Source organism: Cololabis saira, chromosome 8, assembly GCF_033807715.1.
Source record: "Cololabis saira isolate AMF1-May2022 chromosome 8, fColSai1.1, whole genome shotgun sequence".
Taxonomy (NCBI): Eukaryota; Metazoa; Chordata; class Actinopteri; order Beloniformes; family Belonidae; genus Cololabis; species Cololabis saira.
Genome location: NC_084594.1, coordinates 23,405,762 through 23,421,635, shown reverse-complemented (window position 1 = coordinate 23,421,635; position 15,874 = coordinate 23,405,762). Strand labels below are relative to the sequence as shown.

Here is a 15,874-nt window from a genome sequence, read left to right as displayed (position 1 = left end):
TGAGAGCTTCAGTCCGTCAGCAACACCTCCTTTTACTCACCTGACCAGACACTGGGGAACGAGGACGCTTCTATTTCAGTAAAGGTCAGAAGGTAGACTCCATTGATGCTACATCTTAGATCTGAAAGTTCATGAATGGCCAGGAAAGGGAAATTATATATCCATTTGAGTTTGTTTTTCTTTGTCTCCCACTTTTACTCAGTAAGCAGATACAATTAAAACTCATGGTCTTGTTAATGATCTCACTTTTTGGATGTACCTAAAAAAAAATAACAAAAAAAAACAAAGTGGTATACTGCTGCCACCTAGTGTTCATCGGGTAGTTTCATTCAATTCAATTTAAAAGTCTTTATTTCAAACATGATAGTAAATTGCAAATGAAAATAACAGTCCATGGTGTCTTCTTCTGTTTTTATTTATAAAATGAACACATGGTAGGGATTTCAACCCATGAAAATGAAAATGTAAAAAATATTTAAATTTTAAAATAAAAGTGTGGCCAGTGTTACAGTGTTTATAAGAACAGAAAAAAGACAAGATTCACAAGTGGCTTCACAGACCACACAAAACCCCTGGCACGAAAAAGAAATCAGAGTAAATTTCTATACAAAAACCATCATTGGGGACATCCAGCAATTCCTGTTCCTGGTCGTCAGGATCCACTGCAGATTTTTAGATTTCATCATGTCTTTTTTTATCTCAGTGTACAAAATTGTGACTTGTGAATAATGACATCTGAGACATCTGTAAAGATGGTCCAAGGGTTTTTTTTAGTGCCAAAAATGACAAGTGCGTCATTAACAGTCCACATATCAGAAAGAAGATATGTTCAGATGAGATCACTCAAGTTCCTTGAACCGTGCAAACATGGCCTTGCGCACTGCTTGTTTGTAGGTGTTATGGTCCCAAACAACAGGCTCCTTCTTCTTCTGCTAAAGAAAATAGATTTAAAGAAGTGTGTTGAAAGGTCTAGCCCACAAGTTACTTCATACGATCAGTAAGATTAAATGACACATTTACCTGAATGGGTTCAGAACCTAATCCAGGCCTCTCACTGGCTTTGTTCATTTCCCTAAAGGCAGAAAACAGGGCACATATAAAATGAAACAAAAAAAACACCAAGGATTTTATACTTAATTTCCTGTATCTGATTCACACTGAACATATTCTGCCTCAGTTTACCTGGAGCTACCTGCCCAGGTGTTACGAGGCTGCGGCTGTGGGTGATGGTGTTTTCTTCTTTTCGGTTCTGGTGATCTAGAAGGTTCTCTGGCATTGAGCTGTGGACAGCAAAGTCCACCCTCAGTAAAGCGAAGTATCAAGTATCCAGAAAAACCATAATAGTAATTTAAGCGAAGTTTACTTACACTTACCTCCCTCTCCTGGTTCTCTAATGCTTCTAGCTCTTTCTTTGACCGCTTGATCTTGAGGTGGATCTCCATATTTTGCTGTTTGGAAAATAAAGTATTAGGGGCTAAATCCGACCAGTCACTACCAAATATTTTTTAAATAGGTCATAATGTCGTACTTTATGCAGGTCAGAAAGCTGCTGGTGGCGGACCAGAGCGTCCTTGTTGGGGAACTGTCTCCTACAAAGCAAGCAGGCCATCTTCTTCCAATCGGTCAGTTTGTCTTCCTTGTCCTCTGCCTGGCCGCTCTGAAAGGTTTGACCTTTAGCTGCCTCTTCCTTATCTTCTTCCACCTCTTCATCACTTCCAGCTGCATAGTCTGATGCCAGGAGACCCAAGGAGCCCATTGGACGCTGAAAACAAAACAGAAAAATGTTAAAATTACTATAATAAAAGGAAATTGGAAAAAACCCACTTACAGGTGTATCCCTTCAATACCAGTACTGTATAATTACTTGGAACAAAGTTCAGCTACCAAAAAAAAAACACTTACCTTTGACTTTTCATCCTTTTTAGAACTCGGAGCAAGAGGCTTCTTAAAAAGATCATCCACACCAGAGATCTAAAACACAAAAAAGGATGAAAAATGTTGTACAAATGCAATAAAACAAGTGTAAGGGTCTTAGACGGGAGTCACTAACCTTTCTCTCAAATACAGCAAAACCAGCATCAGCTGACTTTGACTGCTTCTTGTCATCATCTATTCCAAATTTCAGGACAGGAGACGGAGCACGCACACTTTCCTTCTGGCGATTTTGGATCTTCGCCCAGCGTTCCATATCTTTCATAATCTGCAACAAGACATTTCATGATTTGACTGATTCCTGAAGGTGTTATATATTTTGAGCACAGTTGCACAGTTGATGAGACCAACCTTTACAGCAGCAAGACTTCTCGGCTTGTCTTCTTTATCCTTTTTCCCCGTGTCGTCATCTTCCTTTTTGTCAGTAGGCGCCGTGCAGACGGCCTCGGGAGTGGAGCTGGCACCCGAGTCTGGAAGTGCTGTCAGGGATCCCGATGCATCTGCTGGTTCCGATAGTTTCTTCATTTCTAGAGGAGCGTCTGCTGCTGGGTTGGACAGAATGGCTTGGTCTTCTGCCGTCATTGTCACCGCTTGGGTATCTGCAGAGTACCCTCCTGGAACTGGGATGTAGGTCTTCGACGTGGCATCCCAGTACAAGTAATCCTGGGTCTGGGCATTGTAGAAGTACTAAACAGACCCAAAAAAAAAGAAAAAAGGACTTAGTGAAAACCAAAACCAATCATTCAAAGCCAAATAATGGCAGAAACCCAGTAAATTGCCCATTGACAAAAACAATATAGCCTTGTTTTGAAAACACCTATAATCTTACTGTTGTATATAAACTCTATTTTTCAGGACACAATTTACTCATCTGCAATTCCCAACCAAACACAAATTGTTATCATTAATAACCAAATTACCTCAAAATGACATTTTCACAAACACCCAGACTTTGCACCTGATAGAACTATCATAACATTAGATTACATGTGTGTTTGTAACTCCTGTGCTCTTGACCATTTAAAGCCTGACATATGAAAAATGCATTTTTAGTTCAAGTGTTAATTATATGTTTAAATGAAAAACCTTTTACATTTTGTATTCAAACCATTTCTAAATTATTTTCCTTACTATGAATACATTACATTGACATTTTTTAATAATGTTTTGGTTTGTATAAAACTTTCTTTTTTTCCTTTTCTGAATATGAGGATGCTACAAAGGTCTCAGAAATTCATGTATCAAATATGATACGTCTTCAATTATAGTCATTAATCAGTTTAAAAGTCATGGTACAAAAAAAGGCATTATGAGATATCATTATGGCCCTTGTGCATATCTTCCAACGGTTTAGAATTATATTGCAAGTACATACATATTTTTGTATTTTCTCGTGGGTCAGATTAAAAGAGGTTGTTGGCTCACGGCCCACGGGCCTCGATTTCATCATCTCTGGATTACAGCAAATGAAAAGCATTTGTGAATAATAAAACAGCACTTCTCCAAAAGAACTGTATACTTTTTCCATAAACCTGGATATCGGTACTCAAAATGACCTTCAAGTATTTTACTTTGTATAATAAAAACTATATATTACACCGAAGAGAGTTATGAGGAAAGACTCCCAGTATAAGAATAGCCGCATGGATACCTGAAGCAAGTCTAATACTGGGAGTATGTGTGAATAATTGAGGTGCACCAAGTCCTGAATGTTTTGCAAACCAATATGACGTAGAGAGATTAGTTAATGGGGTGCATCTGAAATTAACAGCAAAGCCCTTTATCATCATAGTCTATTAGCTTGTAAAAGTGATGTAAATGGCAACTGATCTCAAGATAAGAAGACTGCACTCCTCAAGTTTACCTGGCATGATAGGGCTGCAAGGAGGGGAAAAAAAGGGTGCTACTAGACTGCTGTGGGAGAAAGTCACGTTGCAGATACACTGATAAAATGTCTAACGAGAATTACCATCTGTGGCTCCACAGATGGAAAAATACATCGATTTGATTCTGCACATTTTAATGAGGTGGGCTATCCTTTATACATTTATGCATGAGAAACAGCCTTTTGGATCACTGTTATACTGAATTCTCACCCTTGAGTTTGGATCGTAGTACAAAGTTGTTTCTGGATCGTAGTAAAAGCCCGAAGTTGAATCATACAAGTAGTTGGACGTGTCGGGGATCTCAGAACCTGGAAGTAGTTTGAAAATGTATGAGACAAATAAATCAGCTGGAAATAATTAATATCACCATTACTAATTTTAAATAACTGAGTTGCATCATACCATAAATGTAGGTCTGTGATACATCTGGGGTGGCAGTCATCCCTGCTGGGTCCATAGGCACATGAGGCCCGCCGGTCTGGTACAACGGAGCTACAGCGGGAGGTTCAACACACCCAAGATCCTAAACAGCAGGAAGCTAAATTAAGCATTAAGATTTGACATAAGATGTGTACACATTTGGTTTTTGCTTTGCAACCTACCTGCCTCATGCTGGGGTCAGAAGACAGAGCAGGGTCAATGCAGCCACGCATCAATTCACCTAGTGATGAGCAAAGAAGTAAATGAAGAAAAGAGAAAAATAAAAACTTAAATGAAGAGACTATAGAGACAGTTTGATGTTGAAATTCTACAACACAGAAAAGCGCATCAATGGGGATGAAACACATTATGTGTTAGAGGAAGACTTTACCATCCAGTGCAGACGGGGTACCAACAGGAGGCTGCAAGAACGGTGGCGGTTGTTGGTATGGTTGGTGCTGAAACAGAGACAAATAACTATCATATTGGACCATTACTTTTTTTCCTCCGTCACTCTTATAAAACTAATTCAACAACGTACCATCATCATGCCGGCGTCAGGTGGATGGCCAAGGATAGAAGTGTATGGTTTATCAAGATGAATGAAACTGAATGCAAAACAAAAAAAAATAAAAAAATACTTTTAGATTTCTCAAGAGGACATGGTTTATAAAAGACTATTTACAACATTATGTCTTACCTTTGGTTCCTCAGGGGTTTTGCAACCTCAGCATAAACTCTGACTCCATCAATATACAGAGGCTTGGGTTTAGTGAGGAGCTCAACCAGGCGTGTCACTTGCTATAAAACAAAAGAAAACAAAATCTCCATGCAGGGAACAACCCAAGGTATGGTGGACTCAAGATAAAGCAAAATGCATTAATTGGTCTTTGATGTCTGAATGTACCTCATGGGAGTCCATGTCAACAAAGCAGAAGCGCTTTTTTCCCAGTGGCTTTCCCTTCACCAGGCGGACATTCCTCTCATCCAGATACGCAAAAGGGTCCAAAGCTTTCAGGATGGTCTCCACTGTGGTGGTGGGCTTTACGTTCTTTATTATCATGGCTGTAACACATAAAAAATGTGTGCATGAGTGTGTATTAGTATCTTTTTTAGCTTCACGATATGAAGAACAGGGAAGTCAGATCAGCATACTTTTGCTGTCTTTGAATACAGGGTGTAATTCTTGTGAGCCGTGATGAAGAGGGTTCTGGTTCCCCCAGGATTCTGCCTGTTGCTCCGTTTCTTGCTGTAGGAGCTGCTGGTCAATTTGTTGCTGCCAAGCCTCCGGAGTCAGGTCCGAGCTTCGCTGCCACTGGATGTTCGACGGCTGCTCTACGAGACCTTTTGGGATGGAACCGTTTGAGTGATTTTTAAAGTCTTCTAAAGGTTTATCTGATCTGGGCAACTGGAGCTCCTGGGGTTGGGGTACTTTGTGGTCTGATTCCTGAAAAAATAAATAATTTCTGCTTTGACTTCTCTGGCACATACGATATAATGTGAATGACTGAGAAAAAAAAAAATCCATCTTCAAACTCACATGAACTCCTCTTTCACACTCATCCGGCTTGATATACTTCATGGAAGCTGTTCTAGCACCAACCTTTAGGGAACCCTGAAAGAAGAACAGAAAACACCAATCAGAACTACAGCACACTAATGACCTGGCTTAAAAACACCAATGACACCAAACATGCACTATGGCAGGTTTAGCTCTTTGCCCTTTTAATGCTGAGGATAAAAATGGCTCGACACTTATGGTGGTGTGCGAAGTCCAGCTCCATGGTCTTGCCACACATTGGCCATTCCACCCCACCCCCCACTACACGGACCGTTTCAGGGGAGATACAATTTCAGAATGCAACTTGGGATTATTATCACTGTTGACCTGCCAACTATTGTTGCGGTAGACCGAATAATCGTTTGGATAGTACCGTGACAAGACAATACTGAAAAATACCCACCAGTTTTCTAGAGCCAAAAGCGACACTCAAACTGCTTCGAGTCAAACACGAAAACAAAAAATGCGCAGTTCTCTTTCATACACGAAAAAGGGACAAATCTTGAACTGAAATGCTGGACTTAGGGAGTATGTACCGATTGTTTATTGTTTTTTTAGGCCATCAATCAATAAACTCAAATAGTCTACCTCTGGTATTGGGATTATTCGGGCTTAAAAACATAAGAAATACGAAACATCTAAGTGTCAAACACTAATCACACTCAGCAGATTACAAATCAAACACTGCCTTTCTCAATATCCTGGTTCTTCATTGGACCACACACTCAAAGTTCATCATACCTTGGAAATGGTAAAGAATTAAGCCCACACTAGTTAACTCCACAAGAAAAAGATTTAAAAAAGAAATAAATATTATATGCACACAATCACCTATCTTGGTCACCAAATAGTGAATAGAAAAATTAAGAAAAAGCCCCAAACTACAGTCATCTTTCACACAACTAACCTCATCTTCATCTGGCTTATCGGCTCATCATCAGCTGCAGGACATGCAATGCACATGAAAATGAGCCAAGGACTATAAAGTAGAACACAACCAACAGTAGCTGCAGCACATTTAGGTAACAATCGAGACAACTCAGTCTACAACGCTGCTGGATTTTCAAGACAGTCAGTGCCATCAATCTTGGTTCTTGCGCTGAAGACTGTGTTCAACAATGTGACGTATGTAAAATTCATCTGCAAGTTGCTCAAGCAATCCAAAAGGATTTAATCAAAGTGCCCAGGGATTCACTGATGAGTTCAAGAAAATGGCACAAGGAAAGTGTGCACAAGTGACTGAAGATGAGAAGGCAAAATGTGTTTCCCACAGAAACAATGCTGCAGAGGCTAAAAGGTGGGAAAAAGAAAAGACAAGCTGCAACACTGAAAATTTTGTTGAGCTGCTAAGCTCACCATCGAGAAATCAAAAAGCCAAACACAATCTTCGACTTTTATGCAACATCTGGAAAGTCGCAAGGTCAGAGTTTAGAAAGGCGGGGAACATCTGCACCAAACCCGTCAACCACACACATCGGGGTGCCAGAAGAAAGATATGACTTGAGTCATTAGAGATCGTCTTCTCGGAACCACAAATAACTGTGAAATTCAGATATAATCCGCCCAGTAGCTGTTAAGACATCTGATTAAGAACCATGTACATCAACTTTATATCAATCCCAGACTAAAAATTAGATGAACAGCCTAAATCAGATGACTTTAATCGCTGGATCGTGAAGGTTTTGCTATGGATAAGCATCTAAATGTAGAGATCTTTAAGTCTGCACCAAAGAGATAAATTCCATCACCAAGTTAAAGCGCTACAGTGGCTAAAAACATGGATGCAATGCTGATATAGACTGAGAACATTAAAGTGGTGTAGCTTAACCTTTGAAATACCATTAAAATACTTAACATGACCTAGCAACTCAGAGGAAAAAGAAAGTTTTTTCCAAGGCTAATTTTCACCTGCAAATAGACAAAGAAAAAAAAAAATCCTTAATTCTTCCTTTAAAAACATTAAAAAAAGAAAAAAATAGTAGCCCTTAATCATGTATTCTAAAGGCTCCACCATAGGTGTGCTTCAAAATACCTGTAGTTATCCAACAAAAACACTAGACTGTTCACACAGGTGTGTGAAGTGCTCAAAGATGCATTTCCTTCCTTTAAATCAGAGATCTCTACAAGGAGAGAGAAAAAAACAAAAAAAAAAAGTGCCACCCGAGCATTTTCCTTCAATCCAGGTCATTATAAAATCTAAATTTAGATAAAACCTTCACGGACAACATTAATATGCCTCATTCTTGTGACATATCTTCTGGTGAATTGGGATTCGTTACGATTGGGAATCGTAACGAATAAGTGGGAGACCTCTTGTTGCCCATCTTTTTCAATACACTTTCAAATGGTTACGTTTTCTAGATCTCGTTAGTGCTATGTCTGTAGTATTAGCATGGCTTTGTGGACATTTGTCATTTGCAAGATTAAGAAAAGCTGTCAAAAACCATCTAATTCATCTTTTTTTAACCATGTTAATCATAGCACCCCCTTCCCAAGTTCTCCCTTCCCCGGCTACTGAATGCCCTCTCAACCCCTCGTAATCCTGATGGGAGAGACGGCCTTCGTAGAGTGACGAGGATGGGCCACCTTGTTGGACTCCATGAAGTGGACTGCATCCTCGAGGTTTAAAAACTCCACATAGGCCATATCGTAGCTGTAACCTGGGGACAGCATTTGAAATACAGATGGGTTTTTGTTAGTCAACGCCAGTAATGACAGTCACCCAGTGAAACATTAATGAAAAGGAAAAAAAAAATTAAAAATAGAAAGCAATCGTGAGTACATCGAGATCAGTGCGAGTGAAATTTCACACCATGACTCAAACACATACCTTTTCAGGAAAACATTGGTTTTATTTTTTTTTTCCTTTTTCTTTTGTTTTCATACTGATTACTTGCAATGTTTTAAACTTGCATGAACAGCTTTGATAAAGCCAAGCCTTGCAAAACAAACATTGCAAACCATTTGCATGGTTTACACCATAAAGAGTTCATGATTATATAAAAACAAATAAAACAAAAATCTTCTTCTCTGATGCGCTTTTGATTCATAAAATGAAAAAAAGGACTTTCTGATAAAATCTTCACAGAACGGCTTGGCATCATGCAGGCACCAGGTGTACAGCAATCCACTGATCCATTCCACCCTACAGCAAATGTTTAGAGCAACAGGAACAAACGCTATCAACGTGTCCATTTCAGGATTTACAACTTCAATTTTTCAATCAGGTGTGCTTTGGTGTAGAAATAACATCCACGCTGGATAAATTCAACAAGTCACTCATCACAGATCTTCTATGACCAAGAACTGAAAGTCAGGCTTCGAAAGCTGCCAATATCGAATCCTGTAATTGCTGAGCCCAATATCTCCGCAACCTCAGACAAGACGGAGGATGGCAGAACAGAAACCCCAGCCCCTTTCTTGTTCACTGAGCAAGTTCACACAGACAACCAGCAACAAAAGCAACCACGAGTGTACAGATGTTAAGAAAGCGGAGGATCGAATGTCGAAGCGGAATTTCGAGGGACATGTTAGCGATCGACTGCCCCAAAGAAACCCACAAAGAATCTTAATTCTTACCTGGAACAACATTCTTGATTTTCATTCCCTGAATTGGCACACCATCACGAACTGCGAAGGCACCAAGAATCTGTGAAAGACAACAATCAGCCTGAGTTAGTTGTGCCATCATGTATGATTATTGTGAATAATTAAAGCCAAGCTGCTATTCTGTTCGACTACCTGATCCGTTGTGGCAGTCTTTGGAATGCCAGTTATGGATATAATACTGGAAACCTTGTCCACCGATGCATTCCTGTAATCTTGATCCTTTTTAAAAAATGGTCATGAAAGATCAAAAATAATACAAAATAATGTACATTGCAGATACAATAGGGTCTTCCAACTAGGGCTGTTCGATTTTGCCCAAAAAAATAAAATCTCGATTTTTTTCTCTCAAAATCCGATTTTCGATTACGATTATTTTGTGAATTGACAAAAGGCAAAGAAATGATTTCAAATATGCTGTTTTTTTATTTAACATTTGCCCCATTGGGCTTTAAGTGCATACTTTGCTCTTATTAAACCAAAAATGAATGAATGAAGTGCAAAACTCTGTAAAATAAGTTGAAAAAAAGTTTTAAAAAATATAATAAAATATAAAGTTTTATCTCTGAAAAAAAGAAATCAGCAAATCAGCACTTGCAAACATACAGTAAGTTATATTTCCAATTAAATAAAACAAGACATTTTCTAATTAAACTAAACTGGGTCTTTGCATGCTAAATAATAATGCAACCCATGAAGGAGGTAGAGGTGTGTAATGTCAGTCATTACATTTGCTATTCCATCAATCATTAATATGTGTGCAGACAAGGTTAAAAAAAAAAAATAAAATACATTTGTTTTTTTTTTTAAAGTGAAAAATCGATTTTACGATTTTCACGTTTTAACATCGTTCTAATTACATACTCGCAATTACGATTTAAAATCGATTAATCGAACAGCCCTACTTCCAACATTCAGTGCGAATTTTCAAACAAAAAATGGAAAAAAATGCACATACCTGAGAACCAGAATCAGTAAATTTTGAAGGTGTGATTGGCTGAGAAACTTCCAGGAGCTTTTCTGGTGCTTGAAGTTCCTCGTGATTATATTCAAACACTCTTCCAGGCCCTGTTCTGTAATCTATGTCCCTGTAGTCTTGGTCTTTTGGCTTTCCTGCACTACTGCCTTGGAATTCCTGCTCCTCTCCAAGTGCATCCCTGGAAGGTCCTTGATCCTGTGGCAGATCCTTCATCCCTTTCAAACGATCATTAGGCTTCTGAATCTCAAGCGAGGGCTTATTCCTCTCCATATGATAAGGAGGGGTTTCATCACGGTTTTCTTTTTTCTGAATATACTTTGAGTCCCGTTCTCCAAGCCAAGGTTTATCTTCTCTATCCAGTTTGGGGACAGTTTGGGGATTCATTTCTGGGGGCAGACGCTCTTTTGGGCCCTTGCTACTGACTGACTGCATATCTGTTCCAGGAAAGTGTTCACCATGGGGAAAACCAACATCTTTGCCTGGGAAGCCAAAAGATCCTCTGTCCCTCTCAGGAAATGGTGATGAATCCCTAATGTTCACATCTCTGTGAAAACCCGCAGGGAAGCCGGGTTCAGGAACGCCTTCCATGCTTTTACCCAACAAAGGACTCTTGTCTTTTTGACGTTTCTTCCACTCTTCTGCAAGAGTCATTTCCTCCCCACTCCGATAATCCATAAGTGGACTACCACCTGAATACTCTCTCTCATTGATGTCTTTTGGACCCATAAACGCTGGTCTCTGAGTCTGAGGATCAACAACATCTGAAGGCATTTCTGATCGTCCCCTGTCACCTGGAGGACCACCACTCTTCCCAAATGCTGAGGGAGATCTATCTCTACCTCTGAAGTCTGCGGACTGTCCAGGTCGATTTCTGAAATCCATATCTGAATCAAATCGACCTCTAGGATTAAAGGGTGGCCCTCCTCTTCTGTCAGTGTCCATCATTCTCCTTTCCCGTGGATGCGAGTCCATATCAGGGTGGTCATCACCACCAAAGCCCATCGGGGGCCTGTCACACATGTCCCTAAATCCATCATCTCGCTCCATGATAAACCCTCTTCTTCCATCGTTGGGATTATCAAATCTTTGCATGTCTTGATGAAATGACTCTCTGTCTCTCATGTCCATAAATCGGTTTGGTTCCCGTGGGGGCATGCCCCTGCCCCCATTATCTCCTGAATTCCTGCCTGGCCCCTGGAAACCAGGGGAATTCATCATTTTGTCATTGTGCCTTCTAAGACCAAAGTCCTCCTCTCCTGGTCTGAAGAAATTTCTGTTTGGCTCTCTTCTGCGCATATCCTGTAGATCCATATCATGCCCCCGCATGGGAGGAACATCCATTCTTCTCATGTCCATAGGTGGCCCATCAGGTCTTGGTCCATGACCCATGGGACCCATGTTCATCCCATCTCTACCTCTGTAATCTGGCATTGGACGATTTCTCCAACCAAACATCTCTCCACGGTGATCACCACTGGAACATACATCAATACATACCAATATGTATTAATACATTAGGCTACTGCTTTGTTTGAAATGTAAAAATGAGGGGAAAAACAGGGGTAGCTTGAATTTCTTATATTCAAAACAGAATAATCCAATCATGGTATTTTGCTTACAAATTTACAAAATACATAATGAGAACTTTTACAAAATACATGATGATGATTAATTCCCTTAATACAGTCTCTGGTATAACATAATCCCAAAATGTATGTATATGACTGCCAAAATACACATCCAATACCAATTTTGGCAATAACTTAAATAATATAAATAAGATTTAATCGCATTTAATCGCGATAAGATACAATCGCAACATCTGCGTAAGCAAAGTATGACATGATGTTAGATACCCATGACTAAGAATGTTCATGAATAACTCCCCGGCCCCAGTGAAGAATAAAAATACATGAACATTACTTCTGTTCATTTTAAGGTGCTATTCATTTGCTCTCTTCTTCCTTATCTGCCATGTTGCCATTAAGTTACAGGATTTCCTTTTTTTTTTTATTTGGGTTACAACCTAAATGTGACCATAGCAATGAATGTGGTGGGAAGGAGGAGGAAGGTTGTTCAAAACAGCAAAAAACTGCACAATTGTTTATGTAAAGATACATTAAAACTATGATAAAGTCCCACGTTTTTTTCCTCCCTTTTCCAAGGTTCAAAAACCTTATTAAGGAAAGATGTTAAACACACCTTTAAATGGCACTATGGTAATGATGGTTAACTGTTACACTCATATCACAAAACTATTTTATTAATTATCATACAGTTGCTTGTAAAGACCAGGAAAGGATTGAGGATTATGTAGGAAAGTACATGATTCAGAAAAAAGAAACTGCAACATCACAGCTACAAACACTGACATGCAGTTCAATAAGGACAATATTAATAATATACCAATAACAGAAATGTAAGAGCTTGTCCATACTCTTCAATTATTACACTGTGAAACATTTGGTGCCAAATCATGAGGATATTACAAATTACTGCACCTCAAAGGAGACGCTTTTTCTTTCAAAAAATAAGCTAAGATTATTTGTAAGCTTATGTTTACTTACCGAAAGGGTGGTCCTCCGCGAGGTCCTTCCCACATGTTTGCGAGTGTCCTATTTATAGTTTAAAAAGAAAAAAGGTTGCATAACTGTAGGGAAGCAAATGCATACAGCCCTTGTAATTCAGGACAAAAGAAAAGTGTACAGGACTGTCTCAGAAAATTTGAATAAAATATGTCATACATTCTGGATTCATTATAAATCAATTGAAATATTGCAAGCCTTTTATTATTTTAATATTGCTGATCATGGCTTACAGCTTAAGAAAACTCAAATATCCTATCTAAAAAAAATTAGAATATTCTGGGAATCTTAAACTGTAAGCCATAATCAGCAATATTAAAATAATAAAAGGCTTGCAATATTTCAGTTAATTTGTATTGAATCCAGAATGTATGACATTTTTGTTTGTTTTTTTAAATTGCATTACAGGAAATAAAGAACTTTATCACAATATTCTAATTTTCTGAGACAGTCCTGTATATATAAATCAGAAGAAAACATCAAATAAATAACTTAAAATCACTATGGACTACTCTTGAAGCACATAGCATGTTGATAACTTGTGTGTTTTTGTGAGTAATGTTGATAGCACAGTGAGGATTTTGAGAGGATGGCTGCAGCACAGCCTCAAGCCTGAATTATGGCTCCGCGTTAAATCGACGCGTACCCTACGCCGTATGTTATGGCGTGAGGTAAAGGCGACGCGCAACCTACGCCGAAGGCTCTGCGTGGGTGTGACGCGGAACCATAAATCAGCCTTCACACACTGAATGCAAATGGAGGCAAACAGAGGGGTGGCCCGCTAATTTTAGCCTCCACGGGCCTCCCCAGTCTACGACACAATACAAGCACACAGCCTGGGAATCGCTGTACTGTTCAAGAAGTCAAAGAAATAATTAAATTTCAAGCGCAATACTGCTTGGACTTGATACTTGATTAAAAAAAACCCAAAAAAAACTTAAATCGCCCAAAACCACGAAAAGAGACACTGAATGACGCGTTCAGTTCAACCTGACCAAACTAGAAAGACTGGTACGGCATATTTCACTGTCTTCGATTGGACCAGTCTGACTTCTATATTTTTTCCTGTAAGACTTACCGAGACTGGCTCTAAAGCTCGGATCTTATTTGGGTGTAATTTCCCCGAGCGTCGATGAGCGAACAGAAAAATGGAGAGCTGAGTCTTTCTTCTTCTTCTGCTGTTGCCGCAGAGGACGAGGACGCTTCTTCTTCGTCTTCTTCTTTCCGAGTTAAGGCTGATTTATAGTTCCGCGTTACACCAGCACCGTACGGTGCGCGTCGCCTCGTATCCTACGCCATAGGATACGCCGTCGATTTAACGCGGGACCATAATTCAGGCTTTAGGCACGCTTGATTGTGCACCACTGTTTTGCTGCCTTCTAGTGTTTGTTGTTATCTTTCCTATTTCAGCGTGTTATGAAATAGTGCCCTGATACATTATTATATCATACATTTGGGAATTAAGGGCAAACACGTCAACCTTTTTCTAATCAGACTATAACACATTTTCCTGCATAGTTCGGAGTAACTTTTGGCATCATTCAGATGGTCTTACACAGTACTGGAGTTGTAAAAAGAAATCAGGGGGGATGGTGGATTTTATCATATGGGGACAGATAATTTGTGCTGATTACAAATAATATAATATATTACAAATAATAGCACTGACCAAAACACCTGCAGAAATACTGCAGGAATGACATAGCAGCAGTTAAAAGCAGCCTTCTGTAAGCTTTAAATATCCACTGGACTTACATCAAATACATCAAAACACAACAATAAAAAACAGTTTTCTGAACTTATCAATATGATTCTGTCCTTCAAAGGATAAGTAAAATGGATCACTGCAAAAACTCAAAATCTTAATAAGAATATTTGTCTTATTTCTAGTTAAAATGTCTCATTTTAGTAAAAAAAATCTCATTACACTTAAAACAAGACTCATCACTGGGAAAAACCACAATTGTCCCCTGTTTCAAGTAGATTTTCACTTAAAATAAGTAGAGAAATCTGCCAGTGGAACAAGATTTTTTTGCTTTTAATGAGAAGATAAATCTTGTCCCACTGGCAAAATTTCCTACTTATTTCAAGTGAAAAATTTACTTGTAACAGGTGAAAATTGTCAAATAAGTTATTTTTCTGGTGTTATTTTTCTGGTGATGACTCTAAATGTTGAAATAGCAGTAAAATCACATTCATTGATGAAATGACATAAGGGATGGAAAGGGGGGATGGCAGTTTTACAGGAGGGATGATTTTGACCGTTTTTATTTCAGGGGGATGCCATCGCCCTTCATCCCCCCTCAACTCGAGTACTGGTCTTACATATTATTTTTAGTAAGAAACGGCTTCCGTTTTGCTTCCCTCTCCTATCGGACAGGACATGATAGACACATGCATAAAATGACTGTGGCCTTTCAACATTTATGTGTTGCAGTTTCTTTGTGGCCCATGATTCTTAGTAGGGTGTAACCCAAAATATCTAGTTAAAAGAACAGTAACTTTTACCTGGTTTTAGAGTCACCTTCAGTGCCATTTACCAACTTACCTTTGAATGTGATGAGTTAACTCTAGGGACAGAGTCCCTGTTATGGAAGGCTGTGCAGCCTTTTGCAACCAGGACCTTTTTATTTAAGGCAAGGCAAGACAAGTTTATTTATATAGCACAATTCAACACATGGTAATTCAAAGTGCTTTACATCAACATTAAAAGCAGCAAGAAATAATGTATATAATTATAATGCATAATATTTAAAGTGTTTTTTTTTAGGTCACATGAGAGATGTTAGTCTGGCATGTATGTTGTTGTCATTTTCAAGTTTATATTTTAAATACCTACAATTTCGAAAAGGTGTACTATTTATAACCAAATATCTTTTTGATGGGTCATCTATTTCACAAGGCC

The 15,874-nt window shown here is 38.9% G+C and overlaps 1 protein-coding gene across 3 annotated transcripts; it reads right to left on the bottom strand.

Annotated features, from left to right (window-relative positions):
- Positions 1-397: 397 nt before the first annotated feature.
- On the bottom strand, positions 398-14,182 carry rbm6 (RNA binding motif protein 6). Of its 3 annotated transcripts, none has more exons than XM_061727309.1 (23): positions 14,048-14,182; positions 12,952-12,999; positions 10,364-11,858; positions 9,541-9,627; positions 9,379-9,448; positions 8,386-8,459; positions 5,779-5,853; positions 5,394-5,685; positions 5,146-5,303; positions 4,939-5,039; positions 4,780-4,846; positions 4,630-4,696; positions 4,421-4,479; positions 4,221-4,341; positions 4,029-4,126; positions 2,284-2,619; positions 2,051-2,200; positions 1,903-1,971; positions 1,529-1,762; positions 1,368-1,448; positions 1,183-1,280; positions 1,021-1,072; positions 398-932 (listed from the first exon to the last, which is right to left on the bottom strand). In XM_061727309.1, exons 2-23 carry the CDS (start codon positions 12,984-12,986, stop codon positions 840-842), a joined length of 3,912 nt encoding a protein of 1,303 aa, XP_061583293.1. In that variant the 5' UTR covers positions 12,987-12,999; positions 14,048-14,182; the 3' UTR covers positions 398-839. The 3 variants fall into 3 exon arrangements, with proteins under 3 accessions (XP_061583293.1, XP_061583294.1, XP_061583295.1); XM_061727310.1 differs by having other exon boundaries at positions 398-929; XM_061727311.1 differs by having other exon boundaries at positions 1,374-1,448.
- Between the last annotated feature and the right edge of the window lie 1,692 nt (positions 14,183-15,874).

What these genes read in the sequence shown, in the direction of transcription:
- rbm6 (XM_061727309.1), bottom strand. Translation starts at nt 12,986, where the DNA reads ATGTGGGAAGGACCTCGCGGAGGACCACCCTTTCG. An exon ending in TTACTGATTCTGGTTCTCAG is followed by an intron (nt 9,628 to 10,363) that starts GTATGTGCATTT and finishes TTTTTTAAAAAG; the next exon opens with GATCAAGATTACAGGAATGC. An exon ending in CTGACCCCAGCATGAGGCAG is followed by an intron (nt 4,342 to 4,420) that starts GTAGGTTGCAAA and finishes CCTGCTGTTTAG; the next exon opens with GATCTTGGGTGTGTTGAACC.